This window comes from Ochotona princeps, chromosome 5 (genome assembly GCF_030435755.1).
Source record: "Ochotona princeps isolate mOchPri1 chromosome 5, mOchPri1.hap1, whole genome shotgun sequence".
NCBI classification, from domain to species: domain Eukaryota; kingdom Metazoa; phylum Chordata; class Mammalia; order Lagomorpha; family Ochotonidae; genus Ochotona; species Ochotona princeps.
Genome location: NC_080836.1, coordinates 7969717 through 7993353, shown reverse-complemented (window position 1 = coordinate 7993353; position 23637 = coordinate 7969717). Strand labels below are relative to the sequence as shown.

The 23637-nt window shown below is 42.0% G+C and overlaps 1 protein-coding gene across 1 annotated transcript in view; it reads left to right on the top strand.

Annotated features, from left to right (window-relative positions):
* LOC101519617 (contactin-associated protein-like 5) overlaps positions 1 to 23637 on the top strand; it is a 384664-nt gene that overhangs the window by 324605 nt on the left and 36422 nt on the right. Inside the window, exon 21 of the mRNA XM_058664176.1 lies at positions 20094 to 20224. Within this exon, the coding sequence (XP_058520159.1) occupies positions 20094 to 20224 (131 nt within the window). The remainder of the gene's footprint in view (positions 1 to 20093; positions 20225 to 23637) is intronic.

Genomic DNA, 23637 nt, shown 5'->3' with positions numbered 1-23637 from the left:
GAAAACCCTTGTGTGAAGTTCAAAACTGTCTTTCTTACACAAAATATTCTTATCATTTAATTTCACTTCTCTGTAACCTTTTGAATGCCTCCTCGTACTTACAAGGCGTTGGTTTGTGACATGGTGTACTCAGCACTATCAGCCCATATCAGTGTGACACTGGAGACTGGAATTGGTGCTGGTGTCTGCCCTGTTCACAGCGGAGGACATATGGGCCTACAGAGGTTAAATGACTTGTCTGAAAACATAGTGAATAACCCATGGGGCTGGACATCAAAACTTAAAACATTGTTAGTCGTACTTTTTAACTTGTCAACTCTTCTACACTCTGACCACTCATTGCAATACCATGTTATTCACTCCTTACATTATTGCAATGTGCTGTAGTCCCTTTACCTGCCAAATGTTTAAAACACCCAGCTTCCCAGGATGCATCTGTGTCACTCCTGGGATCAGAACAAAGGAGACATCATGGGGGCATCTGGAAGTTAAATCACTTGTAACGGTTCCATAAAAACCCCAGATGGAGGATGCGAGGGCGATCTGGCTGCGACATCTGTCACCCCATTGATCGCCAGGGTTGATTTGGCTGATCTGGCTGGCTAGGCGGGTGTCATCTTCTTCCCTCTCTGCTCCATGGGCATCCCTCCTGAAGCAGCATGCTAGGTGGAAGAGGACGACCATCCCTGCTAGAGGACTGGTCTTTGGTCAAGGGTATACGAGTAGCTGCGCTCCCCTGCTAGAACCTCCAAACAAGTTCTCAAAAATCCCAGATGGATTAATGCTTACTGAGACCCTACTCCATTTATTAGTTCAACTAAGTAACCAACCCTTACATCCCCCACCCCGAGAAAATGGTGGGGATTGCCTCTGTCCCTTGACCATTATTTGGACTTGATGTCCTCTCTCTCTCTCTCTCTCTCCCTATCTTTATCTCTCAGTAGCACTGTAGTTCAATCATGATGGGCATTTCTCTATGGGAGGGGAATACACCACTCATGCATGAATGCATGTTCAGCCTCTCATCTTTTAAATACATCTCATTCTGATTTGTGCATGTTGCTGTGCCTCTGCTTAGAATTCTTAGCTCTTTGCAGCCAGGTTCTGGGTGGCGTTCAGGTGTCGGAGTCATTTAAATTATACTGGGGTGCTTCTCTCAGAACTGTTCATTTCTCCCTGGCATCTACCTGAGCTTTCATACAGGTTGTGTGCTATGTCAGGCTTTCCTACACACCTCCTGTAGCTACCACAGTGCACTGCTCACAGGTCTTCCCCTGTGAAAGATGGATCAGGCAGAAAGGATGAGTGATAGGAAGGAGGGCTGCCAGGCTGGTACAGAATGGTTGCCCCATATCTCCCCACATTTGGCAAATTATCCTGCTCACAGAAGTATGAAAAGTAATGTTAGCAGTGCCCATTCCAAGCTGCTGGTTGGAGGGGTAGGCTAGAGACCCACCTCTGAGATGGGACAGCCACATTTGACAGCCACCATAAATGAAATGTGGACGTGAAACTTCATGTGGGGGAATGCTGCTTTCTGTAAGCAAGTGATTTAAAAATTGTTTATTGGACTCAGAGTTCATGTGGCCTAGGAAAAAATCACATGTAATCAATGCAAGTTCTTATTTAAGTATGAGCTAACTAGGCACATTATTGTCTTTCCTCGATTTGTTCGTTTGGTTGTTTCATTTTGTTAAGATTCATGGATTTTAATTGGAAAGTCAGATTTACAGAGAGAAAGAGAGACACAGAGAAAGATCTTCAATGCTGACTCACTCCCCAAGTGGCCCCAAGGGCCAGAGCTGAGCTAATCCAAAGCCAGGAGCAAGGATCCAGGAACTTCTGGGTCTCCCCCATGGGAGCAGGGTCGCAAGGTTTTGGGCCATTCTCTGCTGCCTCCCCAGGCTCAGCCTTATGGGTTCCCTGCAGTTACAATGTGAGGACATAGCCACTAGGCTATTGTGCCGAGTCTGTCCTTCCCTTTTGAAACTCGAAGATAACATGAAGTGATGCAATGTGTTCCCTCATATCAATAATTTTTAAAAAAGAAAGGAGCCTAAAATGTCTGAAAACTTTAGAGTCAAAAATTATGGTAGAATTTACTTTTATCTTTTACTTTTAAACAAAATTAAATATATTTGAGACATTTGTAGCTTACTTTGTGCAATTATTCTGCAATTCAATGATTTCCACATGAGCATTTTTCTGACTTACACTTTAAAAATACTGAAAACTTAGCTGAAGATGTTTTCTGGGAATAATGCATCAACAGAGTGACATTTTTATCTTATAACCACAACTTTATGTTTTATATTTTATTGAGAACATTGCCACATTGTAAATAAACACTCTTTTAGATTACTATTGTTGTTGCTATGACTACTATTGCTAAATATAATAAAATGGTTGGAAATGTCCTGGCAGAAGTAACTAAAAGGAAGAACTCAAGAGATCAGAAGAGAAAATAGAGTGGGTATATTAGGTTGATCATGGAGTATAGATGGAACAGGAAAACAGTTGAAGACCAGGCTTTGCTGACGGGAGCTAATGGTGGGCCTCAGGGAAGGTTCAGACACAGGCTCTTCTGCCCCCGGCAGGTGCCAGGATAGGGTGTGACAACTCAGAGAAAGTAGGTAATGTCCGCAGATGGAGCTGTGTTGGCAATAAGCATATTCCTTTCCACCCGCAATATCTGCTTAATTGTTGAAATGGAATCCAAGAGCCATAGCTTGAGTGCAAGATTGATGAGCTGCTGTGTACACAATGGCCAATGGAATACTTAATCTTATTTTTCTCCTCATTTCCCAGAGTTGTTACAGAGAGGCCTCCCTTCTTCTGTAGTTGAGATGAGAGTGCTCTTCCGCAGAATCAAGTAACCCATGAAAAAAGAATATATTGGGTACTTAGATTTTTGGAGGTGCCATCATTGTACATTGGTTTATTTGTTTTCAATTATTTTATTTTGCTATTTATTTAAAAGCTGGGACAGTTTCAGACCTATTTGGACCTCTGTTTAGATGAAGAGGGTTAGGGTAGTGGTGGGGATAGTGGGTAAGAGAAACATTTATGTTTTCCCATCTGTGTCTGCTGAGGTGGGGGCAAAAAGAAGAGGGGGGAAATAGTGTGCCATTCCTTGCTGTCACACATCAGTGCCCAGGGACAGAGAGGTTCGCTTGATGTCACCTTTGAGGCTCTGATGTGGGGAAGAATGTTCTGAGGGTGTTACCTGAGTGGTTTTGAGTGTTCTGAATTGCCATCAGCTTCAGCATATCAGAGGTGAGAAACTCTTTCTAAGGCCTCAGTGAGCCAACAGACTTATTAGGTGTCCGTTGTAGATGCTTGTCTGAAGTGTTCAACCTCTCATTCTTTCCATCTGTTTTTCATGTCTTGTTGTTGTTCGTCTAAGATTTATTTTATTTTTATTGAAAAGGCAGACCCACAGAAATTAGAGACAGAAAGATTTTCCACTGATGGTCCAGCTGCAATAGCTGGAGATGAGCCGATACAAAGTTAGGAGTCAGGAGCCCCATGGGTACTCCACATGGGCGCACGGTACCAAGACATTTGCACCATCCTCCACTGCACTCCCAGGACACAGGCAGGGAGCTGGATGGGAAGTGTACCAGCTGGGACATGAACTGTCACCATATGGGATCCTGGCAGATGCAAGGCGAGGATTTTAGGCAATAGGCCATTGCACTGGGACCCTGTTTCCATCTTTTAATGAGGTACTTAAGATCTTCTGTCAGCTTAGATGAGTTGGCTGTCTTGTCTTTTATGTTCATCTGGGTATGGTCTCCATTTTTGCATGAGGGTCAGCAAGAGGTGGCCCAGACCTGTAGCATGTGCTGTGAGGTCATGTCACATGACTATGTGATTTTCCCTGAGGAGGGGATCGAGCAGTTGTTTATTTGCAGAGCCCCATAGGAAGCCCCATAGGAGGTCTCATGTGATCCGGCTGATACATGGTTGCATTCATTCTGCCCCTGTACCCCTCCCCACATGTAGCAAGGTGTGCAGCTGTCTTGTCAGTCCTGCCCTCAGTCCTGGATCTCACATGAAAAGCAGCCTGTTCCCAGGCCTGGTTGAGCACACATCAGCAGTTGTTGTTTCCTAGTTGGACCTACTTCCACCCCTGACACTTGCTGCAGTTTGTTGTGGGCTAACTCAGCCTGGCTTTCTTCCATTCCCTGGTTTCATCATTGGGTGCTATAACCTAATCTGCCCAGGGACCCCTTGCTCTAACCCTTGCTGTCATGTATGCAAGCGAGTACTTTTGGTTGACCAGGGAGGCTCCCTGTAGTCCCCCATCTGATCCACTTGTCTCAGTTCTTATCATGGCCCCTGAAAATACCCTGTAAATCATTTTATACATGGCAAACATGCCTTCAGTTGCTCTAATTCTGACCTGTGCCCACCCCCTTGGTCTGGGCAAAGCATGCTCCCCACACCATGTGTATAGTGCCTTGGCAATGGTAGTGGGGTGGCCCTGGCAGGTGTGCACCCACAATGGCATGACAGGTGTCTCACTCCCATCCTTCTAAATCTAACAACAACAGCAACAAGTGGAAGAAAATAAAATGGGATGGCATGCTACTGCAGTAAACAGAGTTGGCATTTACCAAAGCCCAAAAGGCCAGGTAGCTGTTGACCAATTTTCTCCAGCAGTGTAACATTTGCCTAAGTACAAGGCATCCTAAACTATTGCCTAGAGTTGAACAAAATGGTTTACTTTCATAACCATCTGATTATGAACCTATCGTGTGGACAAGCTTAGCCTCTGCTCTTGCAAGTTTCAATCAAATTTGTGGTAGTCAGTTTAGACAGGAAAGACCTATCAACATTAGCATAAAGACTCCAAAATGAAAGATGATGTAAAGCAAATACACAAAGACGGCAAAGATTCTTGGAGAAAGCAACGATTATGCAGGACAGAGGAGGAACAGTAAAGGTAACATTTTACTTCAGAGAAGTGAGTCAACATAACAACCGGGAAATAAGAACTTGGTTCTTCAGGCTAAAAATGCAGAGGTCACCATTGAAGCAAAGCACATGATACCACTACCTGCAATCCTGTCATCCCGTATGAATAGCATTGCTTATTTCAGCTGCTCCACTTCCAACCCTGCTTCTTGCTAATGGCCTGGCAAAGCAGTGAAGGCTCAAGTGTTTGAGCCCCTGCTTCCCGTGATGAACAGCCAAATGGACTTTCACCTGGACTACCTCCTGGATTTTTCAATCATCTGGGGAATAAACCAGTGAATAGATGACCTCCCTCTGTCTTTCTCTTTACAACTCTTGACTTTCAAATGACAAAATCAAAGAAAAAAAAACAAAATAAATTTGGAAAACATAACCTTGCATTATTTTGTAGAGGAAATTTTCTAAAATCTGTCAAGTTGTGGGGGCCCAGTGCGGTGGCCTAGCAGCTAAAGTCCTCACCTTGAACATGCCAATATCCAATATGGGCACTGGTTCTAGTCCCGGTAGCCCCGCTTCCCATCAAGCTCCCTGCTTGTGGCCTGGGAAAGCAGTCGAGGATGGCCCAGGACCCACGACCGGGGGCTGTGGGACCCTGTACACACGTGGGAGGACTGGAGGAGATTCCTGGCTCCTGGCTTCGGATCAGCGTAGCATTGGCAATTGCGATCACTTGGGGAGTGAATCATCCGATGGAAGATCTTCCTCTGTCTCTCCTCCTCTCTGTATATCTCACTTTCCAGTTGAAATGGATAAATCTTTAAAAACAATCTATCAAGTTGGGAGATAGAAGCTAAAGAGATTTCCCAACATGTTGATCATTACAAAAACACCGAGATTTATGGAAAGAGTAGAAGAAACTGGGGTAAATCGATGAGACCCAGTATCTAGTACAATTTAAGGAAATAGAAAATCCATGAATACGAGGTATTCATGGACATAAAATTGAAAAAACACTTCACAGAAAAAAAGAAAATGGTCATAAAAATTTAGTCCCTTCCTCAACACAATAAGTAGAGTAAGGAATAGACCAAGGCAAAATCCTAAACCTCCTAAAAGGGTCAGAACTCAGCCTAAGGTGCAAATGACATTCTTTGTTTACTATGGTTATTAGACATGTGTGGTGGCCTCAGGTGTGATTTCTAAAGCACCTTTACTGGAATACTACCAGATATGTGTGTGTTGATTACTTAATGCTCCATGAAACAGCTCCCACGTATGTGCCTACAAATAATAACCATTCATTACTGCATACAGTGTGGGACACACCAGGAATCTAGGATTCACTTAACTGCATGCCTTTAGGTGCTGGTTGAAGTTCATGGTCTTTCAGCAGATCCAATATGTGTCTTGTGCTGTAGTAAGCAGGATGGCTTGGTAATATGCATCCAAACTCCTTTTTGAAGCCATTCACTTTACAATCTGTTATATAACATACAATAATACTGGCTGAAATACATACATAATATGATAAATAGCAATGTATGTGTGATATATACAGATAAAATATTAAAATGTAGTCTGGGATCTAGGAGCAGGGAACTCATCATAGAGCAAATCAGGCAATTTTAGGAAAACAGCTGTACAGAAATCCCTGAGAACAGACCAGTATCATTTGCTGCTTCTCAGCCTGCAGTCCACAGTTGGACCTGGGACACATTGTAATACAGGGGTACTGAAAACCAATACAACAGAATTGTTATGACTCATGCTAATGCTGGAGACACGGAGGGGGGACTAGCAATAGTAATTTTTCATTTGCCATTGTGGAAGGGCAAGAAATAATGTCTAAAACTGATAAATTAAAAAAAAACTATATTGCAAATAAGAATAGCTGCTTGTGAGAAGGAAGCTTGAAGGGTAAAGTAAATGATGATCTCACACAGTAAGCCTTTCTATACTATTTGATTTTGTGAATGTAGCAGTCTGATGACACACTACTTAGTGCTTGAACTAAATCCTTTGCTAGAACATCATTAAAGTTGTATAAAATTCTGTTAAGAGAAAATTAGTTCTTTTCTCCTCTCAAAAAATATATGTCAGTGTAGTCAAATGTAGATGCAAAATAAATGTGATAAAGGCATATATTTTTAGAAGATATACCAAAAATATGCATATTTCAATTCTATTTTCTGTCAGTTGCTTGAGGTATCTTCACATAGATATCTAAAAGATATTGGCTGGAGACTCAGAAGATGGTTGTATGCATAATCGTACCTGTGCTAAGATTGTAGTTTTTAATGAATGGAGTCCTCCCATGAATGAATTAAGGAGTGAATGGTGAAATATTTTAATTGGAAGCAATAAATATAGCATCCATATCATTAAGCACTTTACAATTTTTAAATTTTATTTTTGATGATGTTTATACAGCTGTTTATACATTCCTTTCCCAATGCTAAATAGTGCTTTCCCACAAACTTAACAGCTTGAAATGTTCTACAGCTCTTATCTCGCCATTTCCAAGACTCAGGTGTCTAAGCAATTCCCCCGAGCGCCTAGTTCCAGGTCTCCTAGCATAAGTCAAGTTGTTAGATGGACGGAGGTCTCATATGATACAGTTCCATATGCTCAGGTTTTTCCCATTCTGATCCCATCCCTCTTCCTCCCCACTATCTTCTCTATATTCTTACAATAGTATAGTCCTTCAAGAATAGTCACAAGTCCATCATTCTGCTGTTTAAGTGTATCATGACATTGTAGGTATAGACAATGGTAGGAAGTCCAGCGTCCTATTCTCAAGCTGAAGTTAGTAACTTCACTGGAGTCTTCCTTTTACTGCAAGTATTTTTTCATGCTACACTGTATCTTCACTTCTTGGCATGCTAGTCTTCCTTATATAGTTCCTTCAGATTAATATATGCATATACATTTTCATCTATGTATTGACAGATCTTGTATTATATCAGAGAGAACACACATGGTATTTGTCCTTTGGGGATTGGCTGTGCATAATGGTCTCAAATTTGCACCTTTTTGTTGAAATATTATTATTTCATTCTTTTTAATGGCTGAGTAGTATTTCATAGGGTAGATGTATCACAGTTTCTTCTCCATTCCTCTTTCATTGGACAACCTTAAATACCTGGAAACCTTGGTACCTTTGGGCAAGCTTCCTTTCCATGCCCTGGAGTATGCTATGAACAGCTAACACCAACAGCTTGCAAAAAAAATTGCTCGGCCTTTCTTGTGACCAGGTAAATGTGGTAAAAGTCCATGGGTGCTCATCTCTTAGCAACCAATTTGGTGTCCTCCAGTTTGCCCACAGGTATTGTGGTGGGAGCATTGAGGCTTCCCAATTTGACTTCTATAGGGATATTCTCCCCAAATCATGTTAACTGATGAGCTGTAAGCCATGTGAATAGACAAGAGTACTTCAAGGCTGTATGCTGGGCCACTCACAGGTTTAACAGTACCTGAAAATGTAGAGAGGATGGCAGGAAAGTCTCTGACTATCCATATATATTTCTACTTGTTTTGTAAACAAAATATCACTATATCAGCATGTGTTACGTGTGCCATGCTTTCCTTCTTCATTGTGATCACTGACTAATGCATTTACTGTAAGTAACAGAATAGTGGCCTCTCCCAAATCATGCCAAGACAATGCTTTGCAAACAGCAACCATGGGAACAAGCGCACTGCAACATTGATGTTTTCTCACTTACACGTTCAGTAAATATTTTCTCAAAATTGCCTCAAAGTGTAACTGCTTTAAAGACATCTTTAATACATGTTGACAGAAGAAGACTTTAAAACAAACAAAAATATAATAACGAAAGTAGTAATAAATCACCCCTAATCACATCTCCAGGACAGATGGGCCAAGATTTTGACATCTTGTTTCAGCATTGTGTTTCCTACTTAGTTAAGAGCAGAATAATGGGCAAGGGCCAGGTTTCCTGCATAAACTTACTCTGTGACATTGATTAAGTCAATTTCACTTCACACCTTTTCTTCCTCAGTAGTGGGAATCATATTTATTCTCCAAGTTTACTGTGAGATTTAAATGAAACAACATAGCTAAGACATAGTGCCTAGCACAAATACCATACATACTAGTGATTTTATCTATTTTTGGATATTCAAATGCAAATATAATCAGACTGCACATATTCTTTTAGAATTATTTTCAATGTATATTATGTTGTCAACATCTGTCTGCATTGTAATAATATTTTCTGATAATTATGCCATATCCTATTCATTGTCTACACACATTTTCCTGACTATTGAACTTCTTTGTAAGTATTTTGCTATTCTTTTACTACTGTGATCAATTGCTGGGGGCCAGCGATCAACCTGTTAGTGGTATAGACAGAGGCAGCCATGGCATGGCACGAACTGAAAACATAATGTCATCTGTCATGAAAGTGCCACAGACAGCTCAGCCTGTCTCTCTCATATCTGTTTTGTGAACTGCTAACAGAGGGGAACTGGAAGTGTGGACTCTGTTTTCTGTCTTGGTTTGCAATTCACTGTGAGAGGATTTAGTCATTCACTGCTATTAGTCTGCATTCTGTCCATCTCCAGGTAGGCAGGAGGATATCCTCACTCAGTTTGCTGTGAGAAGACATTTTTTTTTTAACATATTGGTTACTCAATACCATGTCAATTAATTCCATAATGTTGTGAATTATTGTTGATGTTGTGTTGGGGTTTTTAATTGATTGGGATGATATTCTGCCAGCTCTGCTTTTAGACCAGAGATGGTCTCCCCAAGAAACTGTGGAATTTATCTGGACAATAAGATGCTGGACTCTATGCATGGTAGTTGCTTGCAATGAAAGAAACATGGCTGGATTTGAACTGTAATGCTGCAATAAGGTGGAGTAATCCACCAGGGAGGAGAGTATGGGGAGGGGTTGGGGGAATCCTAGAGCCTATGAAATGATGTCACAAAATTAAATGCAATAAAAAAAGACATCACAGTCTTCCCTGATGTGAAGGGATCCCAGTGTGCTGTGTATATGATAGTGTTTATAAATGAATTATATCCTGCATCTAGGGGGAATAGGTCTTGGGTTGTTATTGAAATTGTAACTATCTTAAAAGCATGCATGCTGATATGTGAACACACTTGCCAGGAAGGGCCATAACCCCACTGAAGTGTTATTAATGGTGCACACACCTGGAATTCGCATTTCAGCTTTCCTCAGAAAACTCAAAGCAAACAACAAATAATGCTTTTGATTCCTACGACACCAAGGAGTTAAATTTGTGTGACTCAGCATTCTAACAGGAGTGAAACACTCACATCCCAACGGCCAGAGTGGGCCTCTGGCAGCGTCTTATGCAAGAGGTGATTGCGGAGGTCTAACAGGATAGTTCTTATCAGGACATATGCAGGGATGCCCTTGGAACTGGGACACAAAGGCTAGAGAGGCCTCAGAACTGTGCTCTACAAAGAAAACCATGCCTTTCATTTGACTGGGGCCACTGGAAATGTAAGCTAATCAATGAAAGGAGGGAGACTTTGTTTAAGACAGGGTCTTCAGTTCTCCAATTCTGAGTACATTCACTGGATTTGAAGCATTTGGGGCTAAAAGCACTTCTCTCGGTTCTTTTTGCATGGAAGACGTACTGATAATGTGTGTATATCACTTGATCTCATTTGCTTCTTGGTTTTCTCTATTTTCATTCCCTTCCCCATTCGAGGAATGGGATGAGGATTTGTCCAGGTCATTTCCTGGCTCAAACACTGAATTCGACTGGAATTCAATTTATATCTGGCAAATAAAACATTTTTTTTCAGAATTGTGTTTACAAAACAGTATATAAATAACAGCAACAGTTTCCTTTCCTGGCAAGCTGATTTCTCACTGAAATCTCCCTAGGCAGAAATTTGAACTCGAGCATTAAGTCTCACAATTCTTCTAGGCTGATGCTTACCTAGCAAATTATACAGATTCAATTGTTATCAATTGGTAATGAGACTAGATCTCCAGGTGGCTTCCACTGCACTTGCTTCTTTGCAGTTTCCTGTTGTACAAATTGGGCCCTTAAAGATGACACCGCTGGGCCCGGCACGATAGTGTAGTGGTTAAAGTCCTCGCCTTGCATGCGCTGGAATTCCATATGGGCACCAGTTCTAATCCTGATAGCTTCACTTCCCATCCAGTTCCCTGCTTGTGACCTGGGAAGGCGGTAGAGGATGACCCAAAGCTTTGGGACTCTGCACCCACATGGGAGACCCAGAAGAGCTCCTGGCTCCTGGCTTCGGATTGGCACAGCTCCAGCCATTGCGGCCACTTGGGGAGTGAACTATTGGACAGAAGACCTTCCTCTCTGTCTCTCCTCCTCTCTGTATATTTGCCTTTCCAATAAAAATAAATCTTTAAAAACAAAAGATGGCACTGCTTCAGTAGAGATTATTTCAGAATCATTTTAACAATGACAAAGTAATGACGTATAATATGGATACCAAGCCAGACGGTGATGTTGCTGCCACTGCTGTTGCTCCCTTTAACCCAATTCCTAAAGTGGCTTCTGAGCGTGTGGCTTTGGAGAGAACACGTCCTACTAATCAAGATCTTAACTGTGGCATGAGTTAGCAGTTATGAATGTCACAGGTCAGATACACTGAGAGCCGCCTTCACAGTTTCTTCAGGACTATTATGCTTGTACCCTTTGGCACACAAGCGAAGGGCAACTATGGGGAGTAGAGTGCTTTGCCTGTGGTCTTGCAGGCTCTCTAGAAGGCATCGGAATTGAATCCAATTAGAATGGATCTTAATCACCACCCTGCCTGTTTCTCAGGGAACAGGTTGACACCAACACAGGCTCATGATTTAAAATGAGACATTGCATTAGATGGCTTCTTGTGACTACAATGAAACACTTGATACTGGCTAATTAGGAAGAAAAAATCCCTGTGGTTCACACTTTTGGCAGTGTATTCTGAGATCAGGTGACCCTGTTGGTTTATGATCAGGGAGACTCAAGGAGGTAAGAGGAAGGGAGGATGTGTGCTCATGTCTATGTCTATAAAACAGGACTGTTAGAGTTAAGAACCAGTTTCAGTCCACTCTCATCCCACAGGCCATTAGCAGAAAAGTGGATTGGAACTGCAGCAGCTGGGGCACAAAAGCAGCAACGATGTTGGATGCTGTCATCCCAGGTGGTGGCATAATCTGCTATGCACAATACCAGTGCTGAGGACCAAGCCTCTGACACATGGTCTTCAGAGTAGAAATACACCATACCTGACCTAATTTCCAAACTTTAACAGCCACTATGTCAGGAAACTCTACGATGATCCTGTCATTGAAAGAATTTTGCAGTCATAGAAAACAACATGGATTTTATTCTCTTATTTTGCAATAAAGCTCTCATTGCAGGGTTGAGATGGGAAGAGCTATCTTATAGGCAGCACTCCAACTGAATATAAAGGAGTCTGGTTACTTATAGCATGTTGTAAGCGGATCACAGCTGTAGCTTATATAAACTTCCTGCTCACAGCTCTTAATCTCCATTTACACTCAACTCTTTCTCCAAAATTCCAATCTCCCATGTCTTGTTCTTGATTTTTCTTTCTTTAATGAATAATATTACAGACAAAACATAGTGGTCCAAGCATCTTTTTCTTGTAAAATCTAGGTTTTTCCCAATTCTTTGTCTCACTGCTATTGATTTCTTTCTTGATTTATTAGATAGAAATGTATTAACTGCCACTTGCCAGCTAGTGCTGAAGGTATAGTGATGAGTTGAGCACAATGTCTTCTCCTTTGGAGCTCACAATTTGTTTGAGAAATCGTACATAAATAATATACCCACAGCAATAAAAATAAAATGACAAACAATGAGATCATGCAAATCACTGTGTGTGTGGTGTGTGTGTGTGCGCGTGCGCGCTTTGAGATGGGGTGGTATTGGGAGCTAAAACAATCCTTCTGGGATTGAGAGCCATTTGTGTTAAGAGCAGAAGATGGGCTGGTCAGGTAGATTGGGGTAAGCTGACTCCACCAGGTGTAATGGCCCTTGCAAAGGTGTTCTCAGTAAAGGGGACGACACATGGAAGAACTGGATGTAGACTCAACTGGCCACACAGAAAGAGGATGAATGTGAGAAAGGGCTGGAGAGAAGGTGGATGCATACCACCTGAGCCTGGCCTCCTTGTTCTCCTTTCCCTTTCATGCATAACTTACCACCATACCTTGTCTGAAATGATCTTCCCTGTTGTCTCACTCAGTTGCCTATTCTTTCATCCGCTTAGCTGCTTTTTCTCTTCGCTCCCACCCACCCAAGAACATGCTTTTACTGAAGACTGACATTTCTCTTTTTGAGCTGTCTGAGATGTATGTTAGAATACTTCCTCCACAAGAGGCTTGGTGGTTTCCACAGTCTCATCACATGCCCACACAGTGAGTTATTGAGAGCCATCTAGCCTCACGTCGGCACAGCTGCATGTGGAGAACTGGACTTCCTGCAGAAAGGCATTTGTCACCCCTTTTCTCTATACTACATTGTTTTGCCACTTAGGAAGTATTGCTTTGAAAATTCTAGGAGTCTTTTTAAAATATCGCGGAAAAGCTAATCCAGTTGTGAATGCATTTTATTTTCTGTCAAGGAAAATATTTTGTCTCATTCCCACTTTTTCCATAAGTGGACACAAATATGTATTTTAAAATTAATGTGAACGTTCTTGTAGTGTTTTCATTTTGGGATGTATTCAAGGCAGCGTTTACTACAAATATGGCAAATAATTAAGTTTGCAAGGATGTGAGTCTGTTTTTTCATGGGCGAAATGCACTGGGGTGTGATTCCCTGAGATCTAACTGAAAAGATTGGAGAAGCAGGCAAGGTACCAGCCTTTACAGTGTTCCTAGGTAGGGAAGTTTCTTCACAGTGATATGAAACTATCATAGGAAGGGTGGAGGAGAGCAAATGTAATGAGATTGCTGGAGAAAGAAGAGTTGGTGGGAAGACCAGGGACCAACTCAAACATTAGGGAATTTGGCAGGTCTCCGCTCAAATAAGCAGATCCCTTTATAGTAACTCCCACACCATAGGGACATTGCCTCTGGGTCATGGCATTCTGTTAGTTTGTAGGTGTAGCTATGTTTTCTGACCTCATTGGTAAGAGTGAGGCTGTGAGAGCAAGATCCGTGATCGTGTAGTCTCAGCACTTATCCCAAGAAAGTTGTGCAGTAGGCACTCGGTGGGCAAATGTCAGTGAACTGATGGGAAATGCCCTTAAAACATCACACCTCATCCTCAGGTGGCATTCATTGTCTCTGACTTGGGTTTTCATCCTCAACATGTGAACCTATAAAAATACAGATTGTGTGTGCAAAATGGAAGGTTTTAGAAGTAAAACTGAAGCTACCATTGGGGTCAGCATAGTGACTTAACATAATAATCTTCAGCCTAGCAGCATTAGTATACTATATGGGTGCTGGACAGTGCCCTGGCTGCTCCACTGCCTACCTAGATCCCTACTTATGGAATGGTAAAGCAGTGGAGAATGAAGGGGAACAAGTCTTTAGTAGCTCAATGAGATCTCCCAGCACATAAAGCATCAGGCAGACTTTCCTATGGAGCTGTGTGGACTCAGCTTTTATATAGGCTATAGAGACTGAATTCAGAGGCAGAGCCAAAATAAGCAGCCTCTTGATCTCATCGATAGGTTGTATCAAGTGATAAAAGAAGAAATGCCTAAAATCATAATTCAACCTATTTTTACTTTATTGAAGGAAGCGCTGTCATTACATGAAGCTGGCAATGGGTGAATGTGTCATGGAGTACCAAGAAAGCATGGTCACTGGTCTGATGTCATTCCAGCAATGCTATTAACAGAGCTCTTTTCTATTCAAAGGCCTTGAGAGTTAAAGGTAAAACAGGTTGCAGAATAGTTTGGGCAAACCCAAATAGAAGCACTTACACAGAAGATAATTATTCCTTATTATAGTGCTTAGAACAGGGCTGAACAAAGTAAAGCAGAACCCATCACTGAGAAGGCTGAAGAATGTTATACCTGTTTACCTGGTTATTACTTTCTCTGAGGCTTATGAAGGCTGTCTTTTTTAAAAATAAGAAACAAATTGAGCCCTAGAAATTGAGCCCTCAGAAACTGTCAGAGTTGAGTGGATCAGGGAATGCTTAAGGAATTGCAGTTACTGAATCATGAGAAAATCGCAGAGCTGATTCTTTTCAGTTTTAATCTGCCCTCACCTTGCCCAAACCAGAAACTACAGAGAACCAAAATGTTCACCTTTACTATGGAAAATGAGTTTATCCTCTATAGATTTTGCAATATCTTCTTTTAAGGTCTATTTTTTTATTGGAAAGTCAGATATACAGAGAGGGAGAGAGGCAGAGAGGACGATCTTCTGTCCAATGATTCACTCTACATGTGGCTGCAACAGTGGGAGCTGAGTCAATCCGAAGCCAGGAGCCAGGAACTTTCTCCAGGTTTCCACAAGGGTACAGGGCCTTGATCCTTCCTCTACTACTTTCCCAGGCCGCCAGCAGGAAGCTGTATGGGAGGCGGGGCTGCCGGGACATGAACTGGAGCCCCCATTTAACCATCCTTGGGCTTTAGGTTCCCCCCTTTTTTGCGATATATTTCCTCTCTTAACTGATTCAAGATTAAGTTGTAGAATGAGGATTTTAGTAGGAATGTGTTACTGATTGATATAAACCATCTATTGAGAACTTCTATAGAGAGTTTTACAGTGAAACAAAGGGCAGAATTATCCTTGGAAACACCCACTTGACCATGACGTAAAAAGTCTGAGCCAGCGCTTGGGACTGCTTCTGTATAAATAAAGGGGACAGCTTTCTTGCAATTGCCCATTATGATTGTGAAATCGTAGTGTTTCATTTCTTTTCGAAGCCTGCTCCATGCACCCTTCTCGAGTTCCAAACTCAGCTGGAGCTGGATTCCGGCAGTATTCATTATGTCCCTATCAAACCAGAACAAATAGTATATCCATTGCTGTAAAGTTTCACCATTTCTTTCTGAGTACAGGATAATTGAGACTGGTATAAATCTGCAATATTAATACAAATGCTTCTCAATGAGGTATGAGTTGATGTCCTATGTCACAAATAAATTTAACACTTTTCACTTAAGGAAAAACCCTGACATTGTGATGTATCAAAACACAAACAGTGATCCTGGCCATGACTGGTGTCATTGTCCCTGAACAGCATCGCAGCAGGTTAAAACAAAACAAAACAAAAACAACAACAAAAACAACAACAACAAAGCATTAACCTGGAAAGATCAGAACTCCAGATGGGAGGCATGGTTTGTATTAAGTGCATTACCACTTTTGTAGTATGGTTATATAGAAAACTCGTTTATAGGGGACTGTATAGTAGGGCGAAGAAAAGATCACACCAGTCCCAGGGTTAACTGGAGACTTGGGTCCATGAACTAACTGACTGTCTATCATACAAGTGCTAGAAACCCCAGGATGTGGTGCACAGACTTGCATGGGGGTTTGGCAAGTAAATAGACAAGGTAATGTGCTATGTATTAGGAGAAAGCTGTTAGCATGCGTGATCTACAGGAGCAAAGCAAGGCACCTTGGGGAGGCCCAGCATGGCTTCCTGGAAGACATGACCTTGCAGCAAATTCTGAAGGAAGGCTGTGAGCAAAGTAAAGTAGAAAGATTACCACAGAGGAGCATGCTGTCCAGAGATGTCACTCAGGCCACTGTGGTCTGTGGGAAACTTGAACTCTTGCTTGGAATCAGTTAAATCCAGTTTCCAAATCTGACACTGTCATTTTCTGACAAGGAACAGTGAAAAACACTTCCTCTCCAACAGGTAAAGCTAGGGGAAAGGAACAATTCTGTATGAAAGTAGAGAGATGAGTAGGACTCAGGCATGATGATGTGGCTGTTAAGACCAGCGATGGTTTCTCAGGATGTAACCGACGCCTATGTTTCAGTACTTTCTTTAAAATGTAGATTTTTCTATGTTTGAAGTGGTATCTATAGTACTTGTTCAGTTCTAAAAATGACAGTTTTTACCTGAAGACATGGCTGTAAGAGCAGCTAAATACAAGTGTTCCAACATGAATGGGACCCTTTATGACTTCTATAGTGCACTTACTGTTGACAGAAGTTAGTTCCATTACAAATGTATATATTCTAGAAGCATATTGGAAATGAAGTGACTATCCATGGCTCAAGGTAGTTTTATTTGGTTATTTCTTATGTTTTCATTAAAAAAAAAACAACATCAAAAAACAGAGAGGCAGAGTCAGACAGACAGATGTGCAGTTTCCATCAGCCAGTTTATTTCTCAAGTGCTGGCAATAGTTACGCTGTCCCAGGGCTATGGCACAAATCAGGCATTCAGTCTGATCACACACCTGTGTGACAGAAATCAAACTATCTGAGTGATCATCCACTGCCTGCCAGGGTAGGGAGCAGGGGTCTGGATCCAGAGACAGCCTCTGAACCCAGCTACTCAGACGAGGGATGTGGGTATCTTAGATGTTGGCTCCATTTCTGCTCCCCAGGTTTATTTGTAGTTCCCACACAAGGACATGCTGTCTCTCTCCATGGGACGTTCAAAATAATATGCACTACTTATAACTTAGCAGCATTGATGTGAACTAACCACCATATCAAAGAGCTGAGATTAAATAGAGGGGAATGAGTCGCATGCACTCCTGGCCTATACAGGCAGTCCATTTCTTAGTTTGTGTGGTTTGAAGATCCTTTCTCTACCAGTACCTTGCCATTAATAACATGAATTTGTTGTGGTTGCCATGTAGTAAACTTTATGAGCGAGACTGGGGAAGGAATGGGGAACTCTAGCCAGGAGGTGGAAGTGATGGGTGAAAGCAAGAAGAGAGGCAAAACTGAAGCAGGGACAAAGGTTGAGCTGGGGGTTCCAGAGCCCGGCAGAGACAAGCAGAGGTGAAGAGTCAGCGGGGCCTTCCAGCCAGAGAGGAGTTTTTGACCCTTGCTCCCTTGTCTACACAGTTGGAGAAAACATGGAGGTTGGCATTTTGTATAGCGCTAAACTGATTTTTGTAAAGTCATGGGTTGGTTTTATCCACCTAGGAATAATGTGAAGATGAAGATTTCAGGAGATGATTGTATGGTGCTGAAGACTTAGATGAGATGTTTTACAGGGAAGTGTTAGTCCTGGAAGCTTCGTAGTGCTTCCAAAGACAGTATCTCCTTGGGATGAGTGGTGATTAACAGAGGGATTAGCAAAGACATAGAAACACAAGCAGAATTGATCATGGAAAAATACACAAACGATGTATATATATTTGAATTCCCCTACCAGTGGATGGTGGGAGTCCAATCTGCACCAAGAAAAGTGACATTTATCATTGTGCCTCCTGTGTGTCTATCATGTACTGCTGCATTCTATTGCATTGAACTAAGGGTTAGAAGGGATCAGGAAGGCCCAGCACAATGGCTCAACAGACAAATCCTACATCTTCAAGTGTCAGCATCTCATGTGGACACTGGTTCATGTCCTGATGCTCTGCTTCACATCCAGCTCCCTGCTTGTGGTTTGGGAAAGCAGTGGAGGATAACACAAAGCCTTGGGTCCATGCATGCATGTGGGGGACCCAGAGGAAGCTCCTGGTTCCTGGGCTTTGCATCAGGTCAGCTCCAGCCACTGTAGCTACTTGGAGAGTGAGTCAGCAAATGTAAGATCACTCTGTCTTTCCTTCTCTGTGGAAATCTGTTTTTCAAAAAAGCAAATGAATCTTTAAAAAAAAAAAGCAAATAAAGAGGAGTCAGGAAACCAAGAGGGGTGATAGGAAGTAGCTCCTTTTGACTGGATGTCAAGTAGTGGCCTCACAATGGCAAACCTGTCCTTCCTATTCTGCCTTAGATAATTTTATATTCTTACTTTACATAATGGTACTCATAATAATTTATTTTTTAAATTGACACCAACTTGTTTTATACTAAAGACTGAGAGCATCAGGGATGAATGTGCCTGTTACTCCCAAACCTCTGGTCTTAATGCTAGAGGCCTGGGAAAGGAGACACCTGAGGGGATGAGGTGTAGAAAGCATAAGAGACACAGAGAGGGTGAGAGAGAGTCGTTTCAGTGCCTTGACCTTCATTTATCTTTTTGGACACAAGCTGTAACATGCCACTCAGCACTGATGTGCTCCGTCTACATCCCAGAAAGACTGCTTGCACCCTGATGACATCAGAATAAGCAACTACCATGACTAGACTAGACACACAGTGTTCGCTCGGGCTCCTGGGCTCACTGTCCTCAGCCAGTGATGTGGGGAGAAGTCAAGTGGGAATGTACCTGAGGGAGAACAACTCCATGTGGTAGTGATTGCTATGAGAGAAGTCTCTGATATGGAGAGTTGTTCGCAACTTTAAACTTTGAATCACAGCAAAGTTCTCACTTTGTGATCTAGCATTTTTTTTCTCTCTCTCTCTGTTACACACACACACATACCACACACATGCACACACACACTACTCTTGGGATTCTCAAATTCCCTTTTCAGTCCTGTTTTGTAAGAAACACTGTTTGAGACTCAGTAAATTGATTACCTGATCTCCCATGGACAGTAAGCATCTATTTGCAAAAGGATTTTCTAGTGAAATTTGAAAGTCCTATTGGGCCACTGAGGGTTAAAGTGGGGTGGTTTGTCTTAACCACACTTAAAAGCACCAATTAGGAGCTTTTGTCTCAGTGGGTGATGATAGGAGATGATTATACCCACCTTCTGCTGTGTTGAAGAAGTCAGGCAGTGGGGCAGAAAGACTTACAGAAACCTCTGGAATCCTGAAAGAGAATGGAGATAGCCTTACCTCTATATTTGTAAGCTCCTAGCAATCTAATTGCAAAATGGGCTTATGGTTGTGGTGTTTTCCAAAGAGGCATTCTGGCTTCTTACTGTGCACACACACACACACACAGACACACAGACACACAGACACACAGAGTTACTCACTTTCATCTTTAGCAGTAGTAGAATTTTGTGTTGGAGCCCTGATGGACTTACATAATTCATATTAAACATGCTTGATAAAGATTCTGTGAGGTGAGTCTTTGGCATACAGTAATAATTAAAAGACAATCTGATCACACTTATATATTTTATGGAAACTGTTTTAATACTTTTTTTTTTTTTTTACCATTTTTCTTTCAAGGAAGCTTACAGGTTCGCTATCAGTTGAGCAAGGAAGACACCCACATATTCACCATTGATGTACAGAACTTTGCTAACAGAAGGATGCATCACTTGAAGATAAATCGAGAGGGGAGAGAGCTTACCATGCAGGTACCTTACTTGTCTTCTTCCCAGTCAGTCAACAAGTCTTGGCTAACCAGTCGAGGTTTTCTGAGCTTCTACCCAGACTCAAAGCAATAGTTAGGTGCTAAAGACGCAGTCATGGATCATCCATAGTCCAGCCTTGGGAGAACTATGTGTTCCTCCTTCCCTCGGGCAAGCATAGAACATTCAGCTTTGCTGGAATTGCAAGTCGTTGGGGCTCACCTCAGATCCACTTAACCAGGAAAGGTGGAAGAGGAGCAAGGAATGGGTGCTTTTATTATCTATTTGCATGGGTAACACTCAGGCTGGATTACAATCAGGAATGCACAAGGGTAAAGAGGAAGTCACACTATGTCTTAGCAAGGGTAATTGGGAACATGTACCCTGGATAAGGAGAGCACTGCAGAGGTCCAGGGTATCATTTGGTCATCAATACTTACGTCTTGAAGCTAGGAAGCAACCATGTCTTAAAGTCAATGGGGTGTATCAGGCATTCTGTGAGGTCTCAATGATCTCTGCATAAAGCACCATCTTAGATGATGACAGGTAACAAAAGGCAATTGGTAGCAGCTACCACATCCATTTAGAATCTAGACCTCAAACAAGCCCTTCAGTGTTCCCAACAGTCACCCCATGTCAGTTCTGCTACATCTCTGTCTTCACTCTCAGAGGTGGAGTTTGCTTTCAGAGGAGTATACCTGCTGCTCCCAACAGCCCTTTCCCCAACAGCCTTAATTACTGTTCTGCCTTGCTCTCTCTGATAGAATATGATGAGTCCGTGGTCCAGCAAAATTCTGGCCTTCCCTCTGTAGGCCAAATGGCATACCCAAATAAAGAACATCACTGAATTCTCATCTCTGTCCCTTTCTAACATCTTCTCAGTTTTTTGGATGTTTCTTCAAAACATAAAGCATGTCATTATTCCACACATGAAAGCAGTCGGAGTAGGCTTGGAACAGCAGTTATCAGCTGAAACACCCATGTTTTACTCAGTGTGTGTGGGTTCTGGCCCTTGATTTGCTCCCCATTCCACCTTCCTACTGACACACATTCTGCGAGGAGAGAGGTGAAAGCTCCAATAATTAGATACATACCCCTCACATGTGATACCCAGACTGGATTCCTGACCCCTGACCTTGGCCTGGCCCAGTCTTAGCTGTATGGGCATCTGGGAAGTGAGCCAATGGATGAAACATCTCTCTCGAACTACCCCATGCCCTGCATCTGCCTTTAAAGCAAATGAAATAATTAGTACATACTAAAAACAGTACTGATTTGCTTCAAAATCAATACATTGCCAAGTGATGCCTGCTGTAAAACAGGGATTCCATAATTACTTGTGGGGCTTGGCGTGATACCCAGAAGCTAAAGTCCTTGCCTTGCACATGCAGGGATCCCATATGGGTGCCAGTTCTAATCTTGGCAGCTCTGCTTCCCATCCAGCTCCTTGCTTGTGGCCTAGGAAGGCAGTCCAAAGCCCAAAGCCTTAGGATCCTGCACCCGGGTGAGAGACCCAGAAAAAGCTCTGGGCTCCTTGCTTTGGATTGACTTAGACCTGGCCATTGCAACTGCTTGGAGAATGAATCAATGGATAGAAGATCTTTCTCTCTGTCTCTCTTCCTCTCTATATTTCTGACTTTATAATAACAACAACAATAATAATACTAATAATAACTTGTGGATGAAGTGGCTGATTCTTTTGATGCTTATTATATCCCAATGACAATGAGCAGACTTTGAATTTTAGGCCAGAGAGTAGCCTGGTTAGATTTTCACACTCAGGGATTTTCAGTAGTCATCACTGCAAGGAACGATGCATTTGCCAGGGAGGCATGAGGTAGAGATCCTGATGATCTCAAGGAGAGTGGTGAGTCAGCTGTGGAAAGGAGATGCGGGAAGATGTCACAGGCAAAGCAATAAAGCCTTGAGTAACCCTTGGGATCCAGGATACTGCAATATTCAGGGCTGGCTGTGAGTGATCCCAGTTGGTTGCAACTTAAGGTCTGATTTTCAAATGCAAACTTCAAGCAAACCATGAGTGAGCAATATTTAGTGTATATTTACTGAGTTTATCTCTGAAGTTTACCCTTGAAACAAGTGGCAGAAAATTCCTATGGGCAAGTTTAGTTTTCAGTCTGAACTGAAGGAAAGAGGGAAAGGAAATCATGACTTTTGTGTCCTTGCTGAGGCTCTGAGGGGATGGTGAACAGGGAGATTTTCTTGCAGACATTGTATCTGTAAGTCCTTTTACCTCCTACTTGATATTTTCTATTTTGTTTTTATGAATAGAAGATACGTATAGGACAATTGAGAGCAACAGAGATATTTCTTCCCACTCCCACCTACTTTTGCCTCCCTAGAATATTATGAAAAGAGCATTTTTACAATAAATGAGTATTATCTTTTGGGTGCTGTGATGTCATGCATCTAACAACTTGATAACTTGCTAAGGTCACGGAGAATCACATGAACCTGTCATGCAGCCCTTCATCACACGGAATCATGTCTGCTTTGCTTGGCTGTATCTTTCAGCGTATTTGAGAAACTTGTAAACACTCTGTTTTTAACTTTCTAGCACATTCATTCATCAGCTGAGAACAACTGTCCTTCAGTATTGCATAGCATGTCTACCAAAATTATCCCTAAGATCGAAATGAAATAAAGAACCTTTTTAATTTTTTCTCATTTATAGAATATGCGAACTCCCCTGGTCTGGTAGAAAGGAGAAATGTTGAGACATAAGAAGTAAATGTGCGTGTGACCACAAAAGTGAGCAGTTTTTACAGACATTATTAGCCAGTGAGAGGACAGAATGAAAAATAAACAAAATTCAATCCAGACATCAGTGTTTGTTGACTGTTTCATTTAATTACTTGGGAAACTGAACTGAAGTTAATAGTTTTCTAAGTCTATTCGAGGTTTGGACAGAGACATTCATCTTTTGTTTTATGCACAGCAAGTTTTCAATACCTAATGAGTACCATTACAAGGCAATCATGCACCACAGGTCATAACCAATATTTCTTTCCTAGTTTAAATCTCTAGGGCACCAGATTTCTGGAGGGATTTTGCTCAGGGGAGAGGAATGCAGAGGAAAAGAGGCAATAGAACGCTGGTTATTGTCCTGGACTTGAGGTTCCATGAGTTTTGCAAAGTCAGGCAAACAGCCTCTTTCTTACAGAGAAGCTGCCAAGAACACTTCATAAATGTTGTATGTTGTGGGACTTAAACAGTACGTTTGTGTTGGTGCTGCAGATCGATGCATGGCCCTCTTCCTAATGTGTAGTTTCTGTGAATTAAAGAATTCCCCCTCCAGGAACAAAGGACAAAGGAAAGCCTTTCCAGAAATAACAGCATGTGCATCCTAAGAAAAAGCTGAATGAAACAGCCAGAATTTCACTAGAGTGAAAGCAGTGGCA